Source organism: Eschrichtius robustus, chromosome 1 (genome assembly GCF_028021215.1).
Source record: "Eschrichtius robustus isolate mEscRob2 chromosome 1, mEscRob2.pri, whole genome shotgun sequence".
Lineage (NCBI taxonomy): Eukaryota > Metazoa > Chordata > Mammalia > Artiodactyla > Eschrichtiidae > Eschrichtius > Eschrichtius robustus.
The window spans coordinates 181,281,758-181,303,002 of record NC_090824.1 but is presented as its reverse complement, the minus strand read 5'-3'; the positions used below and the strand labels follow the sequence as shown (position 1 = coordinate 181,303,002).

Here is a 21,245-nt window from a genome sequence, read left to right as displayed (position 1 = left end):
TGAAAAAGAATAGATAAATGTATATGTATAACTGAATCACTTTGCTGTACACCTGAAACTAACACAACATTGTAAATCAACTATACTCCAATATAAAATAAAAACTAAAAAAAAAAAAAAAAGACCTTGGTCTCTTCTTGATGCAGGAGACCTTGCTGGATGGCAGAGAGCTAGCAAGGTGTGCATGCTCTCCTGCTACAACAACTGAGCAACTGTGAAGTTCATTTAGAGACCCTCAGAGAGTCGTCCACTCTTTCTGACCTCCCAGCCATCCCAACTAATTCAGATCCTCTTTTCCTTAGGCAGCGGATGCTCACATTTGGGACGAGCAACAAGTGAAGATGAGGTACATATATACAATGGAATATTACTCAGCCATAAAAAGGAACAAAATAATGCCATTTGCAGAGGCATGGATGGACCTAGAGATCGTCATACAGAGTGAAGTAAGTCAGAAAGAGAGAGACAAATATCGTATAATATCGCTTATATGTGGAATCTAGAAAAATGGTACAGATAAACTTATTTGCAAAGCAGAAACAGAATCACAGACTCTAGAAAACAAACTTATGGTTACCAAGGGGGGAAGGTGGGATGGGATGAATTGGGAGATTGGGATTGACATATATACACTACTATATATAAAATAGATAACTAATGAGAACCTACTGTATAGCACAGGGAACTCTACTCAGTGCTCTGTGATGACCTAAATGGGAAGGGAACCTAAAAAAGAGTGGCTATATGTATATGTATAACTGATGCACTTTGCTGTACAGCAGAAACTAATATAACACTGTAAAGCAACTATACTCCAATAAAAATTAAAAAAAAAAAGAAGTGCATTTCCTCTTTGCATGGAGTAGATGTATGCTTGCTCAAAATCCTTTCCCTTGGAAAACCACCCATACCCTGGTCTATTGTAACATTGATCAGTCCCTGTGATTTGGGGCGGGAATGACCACCCCTCTAGCCCCAGGGGTGGCCATGGGATAAACACAAGAGCAAATCCACTACTCAACTTTCTTGGCCACAGTGGTTCAGGGGTAGATGTGTGGCTCAAGCCAGAAACATCAGCCTTGCCTGTTTCTACAGCGCTCAGGAGAGACTTTCTCTTCCACTGGGATCACAAGCTGTTAGGACTATGCAAGGCCAGAGCCCCCAAGGGCCTTATTTCCCTCTATTTAGGAAGACCTGGATGGAGAAAAGAAGAGCTAAGAAATACAAAGAGAGCTCCCTGGACACATCTAAGTACAGCCGCAATATATGCACTTTTCAGTTACCTAACCCATTAATTTATTTTTTTTCTTGAATTAGCTTGAGTTGGGTTTTTGTCAGCTGTAATAAAAAGAATTCCATTTATCTATTACAGTCTCCCAATTTATAAAATAAAAATACAGGATGCCCACTTGAATTTGAATAATTTCTTAGTATAAGTATATCCCAAATATTGCATAGGGTATACTTACACTAAGAAAATTCAGTGTTTTCTGAAATTCAGATTTCACTGGGCATACTGTATCTTATCTGATATATAACGTGTGTCAAAAGGGTTTTTAAATCCTTTACTCAGAAGGGAGGAGATTGGTCACCTGGTGGATTTACCCTTAAAGAACATGGAGAGAAGATAAGGAAGGTTTCCACAGAAGCATCCAAATTTAATCTTTCTTCTCCAAGTCACCCCTGCTTTGTACTAAGCAGACGAGGGCAGTTCCAGCGTCAGACTATTTAATCCTCATCAGATCCAGAAATGCTTCAGCTGGGCCAGTAAAGTCCCCTTTCCCCAATACTTGGATCATCTGAGGGAGCTTTAAACATTCCCACTGCAGAGGTCACATCCCAGACCAATTACATCAGAATCAGCAAGACTCGCACAGGCGATTTCAATGTACCACCACGTCCGAGAACCACTGAGCCAGGTCCTTAAGAAATTCAGCCAAATTGTAGGAGTTCAAACAAGAAATGAGGAAGTTCATCCTGAAATGTCCCCACCCTTCCAGCCCCCAGCGACCAGGAATGAACAAAGCACCGCAGGTGGGAATCAGCCAACGTGGTAGCCTGAAGGCTCGGACACCGTGGGGCCTTCATTCCAGGCTTGCCCACACAGGGCCATGTGGCCAGCAGGTGTTTGGGCCACAGGAAAGCAGATAGGGCGACCCAGGCTTGCTCGCAATCGGCTCCAGAATAAACAAAGTATCTGACATAGAGTTTCATGCCTCGCTCGCTCAGTGCCTGTTCCCCGAGGGGGAGGGAGCGGAGGGGCAGGCAGGGTGGCGGGTGGAGGCGCCCTAGATGAGTATCTGTGATAACCGACAACAGCCTCCCTTTCCTGCCCTCCCCGTGTGCAGACAAGCCACCCCTCACATCCAGATCTGCCAGAGGGCGTCCCCTCGGCTCCGGGTCCTAATCCATGACTTTCTATTCCTGTACCTCATTCTCAGAGGAGCAGACCTACCTCAGAGCCTCAAAATCATCAACAAGGCACCCGGGGAGGGGGGGCTCCTCGCCCACCTCCGAATCTGCGCAGCCATTCTCCAGCTGCCAACACAAACTCTGCCCATCAGGCCCCTCCACCTTTGAGGGAGGAAACCCTGTCTATTAAGACTTCTGTAGAGTGGTTTTAGGTTTACAGCAAAAATGAGGGGAACGTACAGAAATTTCCTCTATGTTCCCTGCCCCCAGACATCCCCCACCAGAGTGGAACATTTGTTACAACTTATGGACCCGAAGTCCACAGTCTACATTAGGGTTCACTCTTGGTGTTGTACGTTCTATGGGTACACTATATAATGACATGTATCCATCGTTATAGCATCATACAGAGTATTTTCACTGCCCTAAAAATCCTCTGTGCTCCACCCTTTCATCCTTCCCTCCCGGCTAACCCCTGGCAACCACCACCTAAGCATGTCTATCGTTGATTAGGTCCTCAGAGCTCCTGGCGTTCTCCTAGGCATCCTGAATGCATCAGATACACACAATTGGCGAACTGAAAGGAAACATCTGGAATTGTCTGATTAAATTGACTCGGAACATTGTGCCTTCCAGCTGTTATGAATACCGCTAGAGGGCCAGGCTTGGTGAAAACTGAATCCTGGGTAAACATCCATCCCAGTGGTGGGATGACCCTAAGACGACACGGAGGTGACACCAGGTGAGGTCTAGGGCAGGCTAGTGACTTGTGTCCCCAGTGGCTCCAGGTGTGTTCTGGTCACTTCCCAGAAGCCATTGCTGCCCTGACATGCTAGGCTGGGATGCCCAGTTCTGAACCAATCAATACCTTTTCAAGTTTAAAAATTCCTCTGCCTGGGCGCAGAGGGAAGAGAAACAAAGGGGATAAGGCAGTAGAGGAAGGTTTTGAACTCTATTCCAGTTGGGCTTCAAGGTAAATATGGCAAAGCTCTACCTTCTGATGGCTCCCACGAGCCCGTTTGACAGTGGTGCCTGATGAGGGCTCTAAGACGAGGCTCCTCCTGCCTGTCCTCTGTAAGCAGGGAAGCAGAGCTAGTGTCCGGGCAGTTTCTAAGAGGGGCCTGAGTCTACCAGGCTAATAAACGGCCAGAGGGAGAGCAGCGTGGCCAAAGGGAAAATGAACCGGCACAGCTGAGACAGCCAGCGCCCAAACACGCGGGCTCCAGGTGGAAGGACCCAAGGTGAGCGGCGTGGCGGGACCACGTGTATTCACCCAGACGTGTAACTGGCGGAGAGGCTGACCTGCTAGTTCCATTTACTAAAGCAGAAATTTGGCGATTCATGAACTCGTCCAATATTTATTTAGTGCTGACCGGTGTCCAAAATAGTCCTGACCTTTGCCCTCAATCATTCAGATCCGCCCTCCACGATCGCCATTTGTAACACAATAGCCAGGGGTCGGTAAGGGGAAGCAGGAGGCTCCTGCAGCGCATCCTAAATGGGGAAATCAGCCTCGTAGCCTCCTAGAACGATTCACTGGCAAGTCAGCTCGAAGTGCGAATCTGTGAGGAGATGCCTTTAAGAGCATCACAAGCTAATTCACAGTTACTTTAGGAAACTTTTGAAAAAAAACCGTCTCATTTCCTCTTGGAAAAACTGGGTCGCACACATTTACCTGGGGGGTTGGGGCACTTGCTTTTGCTTCAGCAAAGTCTAACAGCTTTTCTTGCTGCTGAGGAGGGGAGACCCAGCCAGAAAGTGGAGGAATCTTTTATCTCCTCTCTTTGAAAGACAACAGCAGTTTCTAGCCACTTCACAGTAGTGTGCGGGCCAGGGTATTGCCTTAAAATCACAGAGGGTAGCTTCCTTCAGAAAAGGAGAGGCCGGGGAAGAGCCACAGTGGTCCCGACAGGAAGAAATGGCTGCCCCTGGGGCTCCTGGTCTTACCTTCGAGGTGTGGGTGCTGGAACCAGTCCTGCCCAGCACGTGAGAGCTGGCTTATTCCCGCTGGAACTGCATCCCTGGTGCCTCAGGTCACAGGGGGACTTTCTACGAAGAGCTACCCTGGAAGGGTTTTGTGCAGACAGCTGGAGCAGAGATGTAACCCCACTTCCTCTGTCTTTATCGCCATCTTTGGCTGCTCAGCTGCTGCCTCTTCCCCTAAAGAGCATCTCGTCTCCTGCTGGGGAGCCCTCCCGCCAGCAGGGGGCGCTGCGGTGCCCACCTGCAGGGCTCTTCCTCGCTTGACTGCTGCATCCGCTCCTTGGAGGGGGATGAGAATTGGATTTAAAGAAGTTTAACCCAAAGGTGCCGCCTGATTTGTCTGGAAGTAATACTGAGGTGTGGTTAGTTGGTTGGGCAGTCAACCTCCTGATAATTAGTTACTACCTTAGTTAGTTACTACCTGTAGCTTCTGAGCTTTACATATAGCTCACCAATGCCGGCCTCTATTGGATTCCACACCTGTTGGCTGCTGCCAGCTAACTGAGAAAGGCTCAGGAAAGACTGGACTCCCCTGTTGAAGACACATAGATGGTAGGGTCTCATTACTCAGGGTGTGGTCTTGGACCAGCAGCACCTGTGCCTCTTGGGAACTTGTTAGAAATTTAGAATCTCAGGGCCCATCCCAGGCCTGTTGAATTGTAATCTGCGCTTTAAGGATATGCCCAGGTGTTTCATATGACCAGTTAACTTTGAGAACCCCTGCAGGAGGGGATGTCCTAGCATCTCAATTAGACCACAGATGGTTCTCTTTCAGTGCAAGCATTTTAGCTGTATCCCTCTCCACTGTACCTTTCTTTTTTTTGCTCCACAAGGTCACAAGTGTCACTCAGCACACTGATTGGAACTAGGATAGGACTTATAATTTTACAATGCCAGCTTTACCACAAGGCCCTTTGGTTAGTATAAGGTTTGTCACAATGTAATAGGCGTGGATTTTTAAGACAATCACTAAGAGGTCTGGATGTTTATTCCCAAGTGCTTTTCCTCCCTCTAGGGGAGTGTTTTCATGGGGGCTTGGCTGTGGTCGAGGACTGCAGTTGCAAGGTTGCCTAATTCCTTGCCTGTCGACTGATGAGATATGTCTCCTACGTGTATTTACTATTGCTCAATAGATGTAGATGCCACTTGAAATAAAATACAAATCCAGTTTTTACAGCTTTGTTGAGGTATAATTGGTTTACAAAGAATCGCACATATTTAGTGTGTACAATTTGATGAGTTTGGACATATGCAAACAACCGTGATGCCATCACTACAATCAAGGCAATAGAGAGATCCAGTACCTCCCAGGGTTTCCTTGTGACCTTCTGGTTTTGTTCGTTTTGGTTTTGGTTTGGTAAGAACACTTACTATGAGATCTACTCTCTTACCAAACTGTGACATGCACAAGACTGTATTGTAAACTATAGGCATGATGTGTATGGCAAATCTCTAGATAGAATATATTCATCCAGCATAACTGAAACTTTATACACACTGAATAACAACTCTCCATTTCCCTGACTTCCAAGCCCCTGGAAACCACGGCTGTATTCTCTTCTTCTATGATTTTGACTATTTTAGATACCCCATACAAGTAGAATCAAACAGTATTTTTCCTTCTGAGACTGGCTTATTTCACTTAACATAATGTCCTTCTGTTTCATCCATGTTGTCACAAATGGCATGATTTCCTTCTTTTCTAAGGCTGAATAATATTCCATTGAATGTAATACCACTTTTTTTTAAAAATTCATTTTTAAATGCTATTTGCACTATCTTTTCTTAGTCAATTCTACTTGCTAGTGTGCTGAGGTTCATGAAACTGGGCCACATTGTTTAAGAGTTTGGGGACCATTGCTCTAGTGGTCTGAAGCCCCAAGCTCCCTGGAGTGTCTTAATCAAAAGAAAGACATTAGTACCTATTTCCATTCAGCTGTGAGTTTTCAAAAAATTTTAAGTTTTTTTTTTAAGAGTTAAATATAAACATTGACCTATTCTACAAAAAAATAGGGTCTCTGGGGGAACTGTTTGTACCTGGATTATGGTTATATATTTGTGTAACATGATTTAGTGGGGTACAGGGTCTTTGGCAGGAAGGGTAACAAATCTGACGCCATGTTGTATCTGTTTCTTTCACTTTAATCTTTGTATTCTATTGCTTTTGCTACAAGGTAATCACTAAAGGGATGTTGCCTTTAGCTTAAAGTATACACAAGGCCCATCTCCAGGAACCCCGCCTCCCATGCCTGAGCTTAAGCTAAAATACCTTTGTTTAGCTCCCAGGAAACATCCTGACCTGGCCCACCTGCTGGTGGCTGCAGGAAAGAAGAAATTAACACCTCCCCTCCAGTGCATGGCCGGAACCAGGAAATATCAGCAACAACTTAAGGCCTTTATAACTTTACCTCCCCACCTCCCCACTTTGCTCTATAAAAGAAACTAGCATCCAAACCCAGGCAAGATGGTTCTTTGGGACACTAGTCCACCATCTTGGTCTGCTGGCTTTTGAAATAAAGTTGCTGTTCCTTGCCCCAACAACTTGTCTCTCAATTTATTGGCCTGTCATGTGGCGAGCAGCACAAGCTTGGACTCAGTAACATCGTAACACCACCTTCAGTCTTGTAAGTTTCCGATTTAGATTTGGTCAAGTCCTCAATTACAAGCCCTCCAACAATAGATGTCTTCCATTTAGATCTACGTATTTTTGGATTACAACTTTTTCAGTTACAACAGATCTTAGAGACCAAGAATTTAGACAAACTAGACTTGGAATCGGACTTTAAAATTGCTGTATTACAAAAACAAACAACCTACTAAATTACATTAATGTGACAAAGATAAACAATGTGTTCGGCTGACAAGAGTTTGTCTTGATCTTGTTCTTTTAATTTTCTTCCCTTGTGTATATTTTATATGTTCATCTGTAGGTATAACACTACATACCTATAATTTCCAAATATATATTCATATATTAGGAATGCTTGCATGCTCAAAAACATTTATCAAAAGGGTACAGAATCAAAACTGTTTGGAGATCAGTGAACTAGATTAATGATCTCTTGCTGTCTTTTGTCAACAGATGGATCAGAAAAGTCCTTTTATTGCCATTCTTTAAAGCCAGAATCATGCTACCACATTCTCTAGGCCTGAGTCATCCTTGTTAACATTCATATTTGAGCTTGTTCATTTAACACCAGACTTGGAAAGAACTGACAGGAAGTGTGGGTTTCATAACCATTATAACAATTCTAACTCATGCTCTTCCTTGCCTCTGGGCTGGGCTCCAAAGCTGGAAGAGCCCGAAATGCACAGATTCATCTGAGACTCTTTCCCATGTTTCTCAGGGTAACCTGGACATGGCAACACCCTTTTCTAGGCACAGAGCAAAACCCAAAGAGAGGCGTTGGCCCCCAGCACAGTTGTAACACGGGGATTCAGTGATGTCTGGGTGTCAGAGGGTTCTAGAGCTGGAAGCTACCTTGGGTACCCATCATGGTGTAAGTGAAGACAGAAGGCAAAGGTCAGAATGATTCACCCAAGATTACACAGGTCGTTAGAGGCACATCCAGGACCATGACCAAGTCTTTGGATTCCACCTGGGCTCTCGGACTCTATAATATCCCCTCAGCGTTGATGTGGGATGAGGGGACGCCAGGAGGAACATGGAGGATTGTTGCCCTCTGATGAGACACGGCCAGATAATGTCTGGTGTTCGGTGATCTCAGTCAGTGTTTTAACAGCCATCTCCCGGGCACGTGGCTCAGCACACCTGTGAGGGGTCCATCGTGAGAGGACCGTGGGGGGCTCCCACTGGGAAAGGTCCCTCTGCACAGCCCTGCCCCTGGAGAGGAGAAAGCTTACCTGCTGCTTCTTCAACGCTGGATGATGGACTCACAGCTCCAGCTCTTCTGACCATGCCTCCAGCTCCAGCACACGCCGAGCGGCTGAGGAGAAATGGGGAGGGGGATGGAAACTTGAGGAGGGCAGAGGTCTGCGGTGTGTCACCCACGGCTGTATCCTCAGTGCTAGGACGTGCCTGGCACATAGGAGGCGCTCGGGAAACTTTTGTTGAGTGAAAAAGGCCTCACGCGAGAGGGTGGGACAGGACAAGTGAGAGGACTGAGTTTTCCGCCCTGACCATGCTGGGTCTGTGGGTGGCCACAGAGGTGAGAGCTGGGAGTCCAGCCTGGAGAGTAGGTCAGGAAGGACCCAAGAAACATCCCAGTCGGCCTCCTTCTCTTACACTTTGACCCGGTCGTGAGCTGTGTTATATTGCCTGCCAGCCCAGGAGACCCCTCAGGCCCAACTGTGCCCCTTACACAACTCACGTCCTCCCTCTCAGTCTCAGTTTTCTCGTGTATGAGGCAGAGATCAGGACCATTCCCACTCACCTCACAGGCTGTTGTGAGGACTGAATGGTAATTCACCATCAAGTGCTTCAGTCACTGTGAACCCCTCTGCACATGTGCGCTGGCATTAGAGAGAAGGGGCCACTGGTGGACTTTGCCCCAGAGCACGTTTCTGCTCATCTTCAGGTGAAGGGGAGCCACTTGAACTGGTCCAGAGGAAGAGCCCTTTCCAGCCAGTCTCTGTGCCCAGGTTTAACCTCAGTCATGAGGACCAGCCGCTGTGGGCATGGCTCCATTTCCCACCTCCACAAGGAGCATCAGAACTCCTGAGCTCTTTAAGAAGGACCATGTTGACGCCGACTGGTAGATGGGGTGCACCTGTGGATTTCAGGCATCTGGCCGAAGCTTACTTTCTTTCTCTGAAGAGTTACAAACGTCTTCTCAGGACACAGGAAATGCTGTGTCTTGAAGCTTGCAGCTTTCCCAGGGCAGTTTGCAAAAGCTTGGGTATTTTGTGCTACATTCTTACAGCAAATAAAAGATTTTACTTGGACGCATGTCGTTTTGAGAACATCTTGGTTCTTTCCAGCGTCCGGGGGCTCTGTCCGCACACTGCCTCTCCCTCAGCATGTGGACTTGGGTCATGAACCACAGTCCAGCCTCACCCTCTCTCTCCGGTCAGCACGGGTGGCTGAGTGGTCCCCAGTGTGCTGACAGAGGGATAATGCTGTGGGGTGCGCCCTGCAGTCCCCATGTCCTGGTAGTCACGGCCATGGGTAGTCCTCACTTCTAATGAACAGCATATGGCAGAAGCAGCGGGGCACCATTTCCAAGATTAGGTTATGAACAGATTGTGGTTTCCATGCTGGGTACTTTCGTGTTCTCTCACTGCCTGTCTCTCCCTCTAGCATCACTCACATGGTCAGCAGTCCTAGAAGAGGCCCACATGTATGGCCAGGAATAAAGCCTTCGGTCCACAAGCGCACCTTTTCACCGGCGATCCTGGTGCAGTTGGCCTAGACAGTAGTACTTCTGAAATGCTCCCAAGGGGATTCGAATGTGCAGGCAGGCGTGAGAACCAGTGGCAGAAGCTGCTTCGAGCCCCGTCCAGGGATCTGCGGCAGCGGCACCACCTGGGAGCTTGTTAGAAACACAGCAGCTCTGGCCTCACCGCGGACCTGCTGACTCAGAATCTGCATTTTAGCAAGATCCCCGGGAGAAGGAGTGAGAAGCCCTGGGACGCAGCTACTGGGGCAGTGGCAGCCTGGGGACTGTTTGCCGGGGGCACAGCTGAGGGAGCAGGGCTCCCCTTTAGGGCAGTCTGACTTACCTGAGCCAGAGGTGATGCGAAGTCCTCCCCACTCGCGGTGCCCTCGAGACATTCCTTCACCGTAGGGATTACCATCCAGATACAAGACAATTTGTTTAAAAGACTCAACCCGGAGTAAGCTTTCTCTCCTCCCCCGGGGGGGGGGGGCCCTGTGACAAGCACCTTGTGCTAGGTGGGTACAAAAGTCAGCTGTTTTCCATGTTCTTGCTGGGGAACAGCTGGCCCTCATTAGCGGGGTCGGTCAGGATGCTCTTCCGCATGATTACAGCCAGGTTGGCTGGCGGCTCAGCATCCCGTGTGTTTTTCTCCATGAGCTGATATAAAACAGCCCGACTCAGCAAGGCCCACAGAAATGAATCCTGATGCCCTCAAGACAAATATCATGTTGAAGCGAAAACAAGGTTATAGGGAGGGGGAAGAAGTGGCCTGAGATGTAGGAAAGAGAAAAAGGGTTCATAAGTTGAACAAGAACTGCTTTTCTCTGGCCCACTAAGTCTTTCTGGACAGAGTCTGTGCTTGCTGGTGGAAACATATTAGGAAGATGAGCTCACGATAAACAGTTCCTCCCAGGAGAGGCTGGAAGAGAACCAGAGATCTGAGACACTGTCTTGAAAACAAATCAGCGGTTTTGAAGGTGATCTGGAGGAGAAGAGCAGATGACAAGGAAGCCTGCATGTCAGGGATGAAACTGTGCGTATGAACAGAACTTTCCAGAGATATTAATCAGAGCAAGAGAAGAGACTAACTTAAAACAAAACACAAAACAAAAACCCGGCAGGTATTATGACTACTGTCTGCATCTCTGATTCTAGATCAAATCCAGCTTCTGTGACATTTCTCCTGAGACATGGAACAACAGAACAGCAGAAAACACATGGGCTGATAACACAGTAATGTCTGGGTTCTCTCTGCCATTCCTCATTTATTGAACTATGTGTAAGGCTAGGCCGAGCTGCTAAGAGAAATTTCTCTTGGAGATGTAGAATGGAGTTTAGGAATAGTGATGTCCCAAAATGTTAACTGATTCGATTGTGTCATTCAACTCAGTAATTATCAGTGGCCCCCAGTTACTTACTAAGTAAATGAAGTCCAGATTGTGTAGTTTGGAATTCATAAAATTCCAAACTACATAAAATTACGAAAGGCAATACAGCAGGATGACCTTTGGTGTTGGTCCAGCTGAGTCTGAAACTCTGCTGCCAGTGGGTAAATCATTGAATCTTTCTGAACCCATTTAGGCAATAAGGGCACCTTCCTTGTTGAGCTAATGGTTAAATGAAACATTGAATGGAATTCACTTAGCACAGTACCTAGAACACAGCAAACGGCTAATCCATGACATGATTAGTAGCAGTAGTAATCACTGCTGATAATAATAAGGCTATGGTTCTTTTCTGGGTGGACAGTTCTGTATCTACGCAGGAAGTCTTTTGTTTAATTCTTGGCTCCCTGAATGTGTTACGGCCAATGATAGATAATCCCAAGAGAATGTGTCAGGCCAAAATTTATCTGAAAAATATAAGAAATGTGGGGTGAATTTCAATGCCTGTTGAACATTGTTTGAGCCCCAGCGAGGTTCGGTGAATGTCTGAAGGATAGAGGTGCTGGCCTGGTCACTGTGACTGGAGCTCAGTCAAAAGTTTAAGTTTGACCTTAACATTTCAACTCTAAGGCCCTGATAAACCCCAGCTTTCGATTAGGAGCAGTTTTACACTTCTGTGCATTTGCTTTGGCTACATTTTCGGTCACAGTGGGGGAGACCTCTCTTTAATGAATCCTCACAAATAGTTTTCAGAAGTGGTTAGCTTACTAAAGTTCTTTTGTTCCGTAAAGTCTGCATTAACAGTGTCTCCTATGCACCCACTGAATGATCCCTTTGTTATGATATCCTTCCTAACTAGGGTCTGGGTTGAGAGAAGCCATGTCAGCTAAGAAAGGACTAGTCATCAGGTATCATGTATTTCTTTGGGCCTCACTTATTTCCACTAAGGCCCATGCTGTTTTCACTTGATATTGGCTGTGTGGGATAGTGTTAATTCTACATTTCTACAACCCACGTCCAATTCATTTTTCCCCTCTACACAACAACTTACTATTTGGATTGGAGGAATTGTCTGGTGATCAGATCCAATCCCCACAATATATTTGATGAGCTATGAGCTGTAAGCACCCCCCAACCAAAAAAAAAAAAAAAAAAAAGACACTATTCACTCTTCTGATTGAAACAGACAGGACCCTATGGTCCTTGTCCCCCATGTCCTCTGCCTGCATTTTGTTTGTGGAAAAACTTTAGCCAAAAAATAAGTTTAATCACAGAAGTGAGAAAATGCAGAAACAAAGGAAAACAATCAAAGGAGACCAACTAATAATAGTTTAGTCATTAAGCAAAGTCAAGGACCTTTGGTTCCTCCTCAAGGGCTATATTCTGAGCCATATCCTGTGAGCTGTCTTGTAGATACTGAAAGCCCCACCAGGTGGAAGAAGTTAACTACATGATGACCAGACTGTAGCCATGACGTAAGCTGCCACAGTTCTGAGAACTGGACGCAAGAAATGGGAACAAACTAACCTTGGAACTGAAGACTAACTGTACTTAAAACAATCAAGATGATGCTGGTCAGACCACCGATGACCAATTTCAAGATGACGGTCAGAGCTGACTGTGCTGTTTCTACACGTAGCCCCCTCCCTCTGCCTGTAAAAGCTCTTGCCCCCCGATTGTCCGGGGCGGGGAGGTGGGGGAGTCGGCCTTTGGACAGGCATCCCCTCCCCCCGCAACCGGGGTGCCAGCATCCAAAACCAAGCAAACTGTCCTTTGCACCAACCTTGCCTCTTTATTGGCTTTTGAGCGATGAGCAGCTGGACCCCACTTTTGGTAACGTGATCAGCAAAGAATCTTCCTTTGGACATTGAGAATTCCAAGGCGGTGCTGAGGATGGACGTGTGTGGGCGAGTGCTACTCAGAGACGTTTTCCTGGAAATCAGTGTTGACTTTTCCTCCAAACAACTCAAGAATATCTAGTTAACATGATCTGGGTTTCTGGGCCTGCCTCTAGCCACCTTCTGCAGTGGCAAGGAAAAGGGGGGGGAGCCTGAGCGCCCACCACAAACCTCAGTGCCACGATGTGCATGCCCTGCCCCCATCCCTGGCATCCCTGCCCATCGGGCTGGTGACAAAAGTATTTAGGGGACTTTATGAGTTTCCAGGGGCTCAATTCAAACTCCTTCCTTCAAATCCAAACTTCAGAGAGAGGAGGAAAGAGAGAGCTGTGGAAACACCCCAGTCCTGCTTCTTATGGAGGAAACAAACCACGTACATCTGAAGGTGATTAATTCTTTATTGGAGGAAAACAAGAAGTCATCAATCTCGTTGTCATTATGATAGAAATCTTGATATGTGTACATGATTGTCAAGGCAGAGAATCATTTTCTACACAGGCCCGTTAACAATTTTGCAGTGCCGCAAACCTATGTGGGGTAAATTTCTTGCAGAGTTTATTACATGCATGGAATAAATGCACAGTTTCCCTTCTTTTGGACAAGCATGGTTTTATGGAAAAATCGAACCAATTGCAAGCCTGGTAATAATAGACAAAGGGACATTCCTGGGTTCGACGTCATAAGCTTCTGGAAAACGTGCTCACTGTTGGGAGAGCTGCAAGAAGGACTATGACATTATGTGTGGCAACCAGAGCCAATTTAGAAATTGTTCCAAATTTTATGCTGGACAGAATGTACCTTTCGTGTCTTCCAACCTGATCGTGGGGCTGAGAGAAACGTCCTCTGAAACATGCCGCCTGTCTTGCAAAACAAAGATGCTGCTGCAAGGTTGCAGCATTTTTGTCGCTGTCAAAATGGTTTTGTTTTTGTAAAATGTCCAAACCGCTGCCAGTCCTGCCCCAGCGCTCCTCCTCCCTCAAGTGCAAGGCTACCATGAGGGCCCAGGAACCTCAGTCTGTCCAGATTAAGGTTTTCCTTTGAGAAGTAATTTATCTAGTGTTTGGGGCTTTTGAGTCCCTGGTCATATCTTATCCCTATGACTAAAGCCTCAAACACTCCTTTCATTTTCTTTTTTCCTGTCCATAAGAAAATAAAATCACCTTGAAGTAAAATAAGTTGGTAAATCATCAGAAGACATAATCATCGTATGAGAAGTTTTCTGGAGACCAAAAGATTAAAAATGGATGTGGTGAATGCAGAAGCGGCATTGGTACAAAGGGGGAAATGCAATAGTTAGTCCCTTTGGTGTAGAGAGATTCAGACACCGAGAAGCCATTCCACACTTTGTCCACGAAACCAGACCTGGCAGCCACATGCTGTGGGGTTGGCTGCCAAATGCACAGCCTTTGGATTTGCAGAAGCAGAGGACCCCGGAGCCACAAGCCCAGCTGCTCCTGCTGCAGGTGGCAGGGAAGGCGGGAAGGGCTGATGTTCCTTGCTGTCTGATTCGGCGCAGAGCGGGAGGCGGGCCAGGCCGTGGCCAGCATGCAGGGCCCACTTCACAGTGGGGCTGGGCTCCTGTGCCCACGCCCAGGCTGCAGATCACGATGCACTGGGACCACAACGGAGGCTGGGGCTGAAGGGGGCTTGGGCCTCTATCTTCCTCTTTCTCCTCCCTGCCTGCTGTCCAGTGTAGAGGTTTCCCAGCTATCTCATCTGCAGACTAGTTTTCTTGGCATCTCTGTGAATTAAGTTCCCCTTTTAGAAATCTGCCCAATTCACCTTTCCTATCGCAACATTTTCAGTTCTGAAAACCAAAGGATTGGAACACTTTTTGGCCAATGTCAGGTACACCTGAAGCCCCAACCTACGACCAGCCCCCTGCCCCCCGCAAAGAGTGGTGGGTTACATACAGGTATATACATTTTTCTTTAAACAAACTGAACAGTGTTTGGTCTGGAATGTGTTTAAGGAAAAAAAGGCCAACTCTGCAGAGTGTGAGTGGACAGAACGGGAAGCAGTATTGTTTCAGAAGAACATGCAAAAGTTTCGTGCATCGGTTGAATCGGAGGACTTTCATTCCTTTTGCCAGAAGCGACTGTGCAACCCTGGGAAAGAGTACATCTTATTTCTGTTTATGGAAATGGGAGGAGCTGCCCTTTGCTGCACCCTGCTGTTCCTTCTCACATCCAGAGGAAACCCAGCAGTGAGCTTGTGGAAATCATATGAAGTCAAGAAGTCATGAGTGTTGCAGGCAAAGCACAGAGGCCATACCCTCCTTCTCCTGCCCTCAGCCCTGGAGCGATGGTTCCAGGGTGGCTTCTCCAGGGTGAAGAATCAACACCAGCCCAGGCTCTGGGTGGGCCAGGGGGCCACGGTGGCCAAAGCCTTAAAATACGGAGTTATCTCCACTGGGATACGGTATTTTCTTTCTGTTTAAAATTGCTCACAAAATGTCAAACCCCAGGGCGTTCATCAGATTAAGCTGTCACTCCTCCAGAGAGAGGGTCAATCCCCCTTTTCAGGAGGGGTCCCTCCCTTGGGTTCCCTCCCTCTGTCCCTGGTGTTTTTGGCCTTCGTTCTAAAGGGGGGAGGTCCCCCTCTCCCAGTCACAATTCACCCAGGATCTGCTGGACACCAAGGGAGACAAGTGAACAGGATGAGGTTAGTGATGGGCAGGTAAACTGAGTCTGGGGGTCAAATGCCAAATGCCTTTCTTCACCAGCTCATGCTCCCTAAGTGCCAGAGCCTTGCCTGGTTAACCCCAAGCCTGACTGCCCAGTTCCCTGGATGCTATGCTAAGAGCTGGCTGGAGAGCTGGGACCTTCTCAAAGGTCTGTTGGGGCCACATGCGGGCGCACGCTCTCTGTTTCAGACAAATGCTAGTCTCCCTGATGGCCTCACGGATGAGATGAAGATCAGGGAAGCGAAGGGGGACAGACAGGCAGCTGAGGGCAAGACCATTTGAGGACACTCTTTCAAATGACAAAAACAGTCCACTTGCTCTGAGGAGGTGAAGAGACCAAACTGGGCGGCGGGGTGGTTGGAAGGCAGACTGTGATGAGGTCCATGGTCCACCATTAGCCTCAGCTGCACACACTGGCCTCCAGGGGGTGTGTAAGCTGGGGGCCCGTATGAAATGCTCAGCTTCGTCGGTGGAATTTGACATCAGTGAGGGTCCTAGGACTTTGCCACTCCACTTGGCAGGCGTTACCAAAAGGCACATTCTGAGCTCTCTTCCCATGTTGTCATAAAGTGTAAATAATACTAAATACGGTTGAAAGAGAACCTCCATTCTTTTACCACTAAGGCTCTCGCAACAGAGCAGAAGTTCTACATGGGAGTTATCAGTATTTTCTCCTCCTCCTAAAACAATGGGAATACACGCATCCAGACAGTAGAGACTCACTTGATGTCAAGTTCAACAGAGTCTACTTTTGGGCTGAAACAGTCACCATCTCCTGACGTGTTACAGGCCAACCATGGCCAAGAGCAGACCCCCAACTGCAAAGAGGGGGTCCGGCCCATCTCTCAGCTCTTCTGCACTTTCCAGGTAAGACATACTTTCAAACTAATTGCACAGAACATGCACCCCACACATCAGCTCCAGAAAATAATTTATCATCAATAAATTTGGCTTCAGATGTTGCTTTCCAAGTGCAAATGACTGCATATAGCACACAGTACAAGGAGCTGATAACTATTCAGGCACACGTTCTAAGTATCAAAGTCAGGCAAATTATCACCCCTCCCCCATAACATCTAGTTCCTTGTTGTCTTTTTTTTTGTTTTTGTTTTTTTTGGCCACGCCACGAGGCACGTGGGATCTTAGTTCCCCGACCAGGGATCGAACCCATGCCCCCTGCACTGGAAGCACAGAGTCTTTACCACTGGACTGCCAGGGAATTCCCTAATTCCTTGTTTTCTTATACTGTCGAAACTTGAATCTTCCATTACGCTTGTTGGTAAGCAACATTCAAATAAACCCCTGGGAGAGATGCCTCAGTTTTCTGCTATTGTTTATAATATTCTTGCTACTGTCCTCCAACTCACGCACCACTTGCTTCTTAACCGGGTCTACTGTCGTTTTATTTCCAGGCTTTTTACAAATTTTGAAGAGTAATAGCTTGATTTTCACTCTGGATGCTGAGGTGGCAGACGCCAAGCGGGAATCCTGTCAAGGGGCCAAGTGCCTACGACACAGTGGACACGGGGTAGACCAGATGTCTGTCTTTCTGGCTGCTCTCCTGCACACCTGCACTGCCCTCCTAAAGGAAGCAGAATGGAGTGCTGAGCCTCATAACACTGTGTGTGTGATGCAGGGCATCACTGAACATTCGGCCTGGACCTAGGCCAAGGTGCAGAAGTGACAAAGATGGCATGGCCTACAGGATCCACTGTGTCTGGTCAACTGTGGGAGAAGGGCATGAGGACAACAGCCGGGAAAGTCACTGGACCATCAGGCAGATGAACAGGGACCCACTGCGGGCTCGAGGCTGACTGTGCGATGCAGACTCAAGGTATCACATGGACACAAGGGCCGAGGGGGGGGCTTCTGCAAAGTGGGCATTTGGAGCCACCTGCTCGCCTCTTCAAGACAGCATCCTTGACGCCTCCTGGAGAAGCGTTTTTCCCTGGGTTTCATGCTGTGATCGCTCTATCCTGCACACCGATCCACCACGTGGGTGAACAATGTGGCCCAGTGGTCCCCGGACATTGCTGGTTTGAAAGTCCTACATCCCAGGAAATCCTTCAGTCCTGGGCAAACTGGGACCTTTGGTGACCCCACCATCACAGGTCTTTGGTTTGGGGATTCCCTTGGTCAGAAGGACGGCTTTCAGCGCTGGCTGGGCCTGGCGGGGGTGGTCTCTGGCCATCACTGCAGTGGCCACTGTCCTGCTTGCTGGGAAGGTCACCTCTCCTTAACCACCCGAGATAAATGGAGTCTTTTCCAAGGCCCTTTCCCTCTCCTCCCTTCTGGATCAGCCTCTAAGAACAGCGTAAACATTTGCAGAAACAACTGGTGTAAGCTGGAGGCCATTTTCAGTTGTAAGATTAGAAATGCATTTTTAAAAAACAGAGAGATTAATTTTAAAACTGCATAGCTGAGAGCAGGGCTTCCACGCCGTCACTCCCCTCGTGAGAAACGAGAGCTGTGTGGGAAATTCACTCCAAACAAAATGGCATCGTGCTCCTTTGGCCAGCGAGGCTCTTAAATCTTTGCTGGGGGAGCGGGGGTCATCTCCTTCACAGCAAGTCTAGCCTTTCGTCTTGGGAGAGCAGGCTTCTTCATTTCTGACCGCTGACGGCAAGAGGCCCCAGGGTCTCCAGCTGGAGAGGGCTTTGCTGGAGGAGCTGCCAGGCAAGGTTTTCTGCAGGTTCCCTCCCATGGTGCCCACACCCCCGGGGAGAAGACAGGCTGCAGAAGGGCTGAGTTGTCTTCTCAGAAAACTGCCCCTCCGAGGAAGAAGAGGAGAGAAGGAGAAGGAACTGAAGTAAAGTGCACTCTTCACCTCGGAGACAGATTCTTGATCGATCCTCTTATTAGAATTTTAAAAAGTACTTTTAAGTTCCCTTCGGAAGAAAAAAAAAATCTCTTAAAGGTTAACATAAAATTCTACTACTGACAAGCAAAAGGTACAGGGCACGGAAGTAAGAAGTATAGCTCAAAAGGACATATTTCTTAAAAGGAAAAAAAAAACCCTAATGCACAATATTTACCGATACTTAAATAATCCAGTTGAAACCTTTTTTTGTTATGAATGAAAAAATACAACATAGACGGTTACCTCTACTGAGAAGATCGGAAACGACAGGGCTTAGGGAGAGGAACTAAGAAAGTCCGTTCTGTTAGAGCTTTGCGAGATTCGTATGTACAGCACCAGATCCTATTAAATCAGCTCCCTTGAGTCAGTACAGTTTGTGAGAAATGAACACTTCAGAATTGCAGTATAAAATATGGCCGTAAAAAACTTCTGTCTTCCAGTCCTGTGCAGGGAGGCGCACCGTGCAGGGTGGGATCGCTCTGGAGTGGCTGGTGGCGCTGGGGGCCCCTGGGGGCCCCCTTCCCTGGCCTCACCCCCTGGGCCCCACCTGTAGGGCCGGTCACTTGCTTCCAGAGTGCACTGTCGTCACAGTGGTGGGCCTCGGTCTCCGATCCGCTCCCACTCCTGAGACCCCTGATGAAGAGGACATGAAACTACAGAGCGTGGAGGGTGCCAGACCTGCAGGGGGACAGCGGACACAAGAAGTGCAAAGCGTCAGAAGGATCTACTCACTCCTTCTTCCCGCTGCAAGGGTTTGTGGCGGGGGACAAACTTTTATGCACTTGACTCCAAATTTTTCCCTACCCACAGGAAAACATTTGCAATGCATCCAAATTCTTCTTAGACCCAGGTCTTCCCTCCTTGTTTCATTATAATAATGATAACTGCTTTGTACTTGGATACAACATGGTTTAGCCACCATAGTATGATAGGTTCCATTTATTGAACACTTAACTACGTACTAGGCGTTGGGCTAGGTATTGAATATATACCGTCCTTATAAGAACTGTTTATTTCTTACAAGGGCGCTGAGAAGCAGGGATTTTAAGAGTGAATAAAGAATGTGATACCCCCTTCTGACCCCAGCTTGGTGTGTGGTCTGGACTCTTGGCTAAGAAGCGTTTGTGACATAGGGCGCATTGAAACGGGGCTGCTGATTGAGTCCTGTGTGAACCCGGCAGCCCCCTGGCCTAGAAAAACTCCTCACGGGCTGCACCTCCGATGCTCCCCAAGCAAACGTGTCGGCATCAGAATGTTCTCACGTGGGGATGATCTTCCTGGCTGCCGCAGTACACCCCTCACCCCCGTCACCGTGAACTCTGTGGGCTCGAACATGGGGATAGCCATAAAGTAAAGCACTAAGACGGCTTTGCTGTCAGAGCCACTGTCTGAATCTTCAAGTAAACGATAGATTGTGGGGTTTCCTCTGACCAGAGGGTGGAAAGGATTTGCCCTGAGACGTAACTGTGGGTCTAAAGCAGCGTGCAATTGTGTCAGGGGACGCTCATGGAGATTTCCCGGGAAAACTTAAGGGCTGGACATTCCGGAATGAGGTGGGAGGGCTATTTAAAGAGGAAGGGAACCTTTTCTGAGGCAAACAGGTAGGAGCCGTGATGCTGAGAGTGAGACCAAACTGAAGGGTCTCAATGGTTACGGAAATGGAGGCCTACAGGGACGATCAAGGCAACTGCTCTGCAGTGCAGAGGAGCCCGTGGGAAGGCCTAGCATGAGATTAAGAGAAATACACAGAGCGGGGAGTGGGAGAGAAAAATAAGGAGGGTGTGAGTGTGTCCCCCGTGACGTACTATCCCACGCACAGATGAAGGACAACGAAACATTAGTACTATTACTTTGATCCCAAAGCCAACGCACTTCGTATAAATTAGCTCAAATGATTATCAGAAAAAAAAAAAAAAAGAAAATACATTTTAAAAGTCAATGAGATCAGACTGTCATATGAGTCTCTGCCATCCCTTCCTCAGTCCCTAAGGGTGATGCCCAATGAGAAGCAAATCAGAACATAAGGAGATGGATCAGAAAGTGTCGGGCTTTTGTCCACACACACGTGGCTGTGTGGGACTTGAGCCTCAGATTTCTTATAAATGGAAACAACAGTAGCTACGGTTGTAGAAATATGAAATAACTAAATTTGAAAAAATATTTAAAAAATAGTGAATAGGATTGTTGGGAGTATTAAATAAGATCAAGTATTAACAGACCCCGACAGACAGTAGCTACTCAGCAAACGAGAGTCCCCCCCCTCTCCCCACTAGATTTGTCTCAAACGCCAGTTGGAAAGTTCTGTTTTTGCTACATACGCACAATCTTTTTGGCTGGCCAGACTGAGGCTGCTCGAAACACTTGCATTTGAACTGTCCAGGCTGCTGCCAAGATGTAGTTTTCTCATATGTCTCACAACAGCCGTGGCATTAAACGCTTGCTGAAATTTAAGAAAGGGGAAAAGCAGACAAAATATTCCAGCTAATTAGAAAAGACCGAGACTGTCTCCTATCATTTATCCTGTTACCCTAAGCAGTTCAAACTTCTGAAAACGGTCTCATGATCCACTAGAAAGGAAACTGATGTTGCCTCTTCTTCCAAAAGTACATTCATCATTTGACCCTCTCCCCCCCAAGAAAATATATTTTGGAGGTGAAAAGAGTATTTTTCTTCTGACATTAA

At 47.3% G+C, this 21,245-nt stretch overlaps 1 protein-coding gene and 1 long non-coding RNA gene across 5 annotated transcripts in view; both read right to left on the bottom strand.

Annotated features, from left to right (window-relative positions):
• Positions 1-7,470: 7,470 nt before the first annotated feature.
• Positions 7,471-10,199, bottom strand: LOC137761509 (uncharacterized). The gene is made up of 3 exons (XR_011073426.1): positions 10,078-10,199; positions 8,260-8,342; positions 7,471-8,167 (listed from the first exon to the last, which is right to left on the bottom strand). It is a non-coding gene; the product is annotated as an uncharacterized lncRNA (long non-coding RNA).
• A 3,209-nt stretch (positions 10,200-13,408) lies between these two features.
• Positions 13,409-21,245, bottom strand: part of CAMK1D (calcium/calmodulin dependent protein kinase ID) — a 409,414-nt gene continuing 401,577 nt past the window's right edge. For 3 of the 4 annotated variants that reach the window (XM_068560283.1, XM_068560301.1, XM_068560292.1), the window contains 2 exons: positions 20,886-21,003; positions 13,409-19,241 (listed from right to left, as the gene is read on the bottom strand). In XM_068560283.1, coding sequence (XP_068416384.1) covers positions 19,123-19,241; positions 20,886-21,003 — 237 coding nt within the window. In that variant the 3' untranslated portion in view covers positions 13,409-19,122. Of the gene's footprint in view, positions 19,242-20,881; positions 21,004-21,245 lie in introns of all 4 variants that reach the window. The other variant, XM_068560309.1, reaches the window with a different exon arrangement.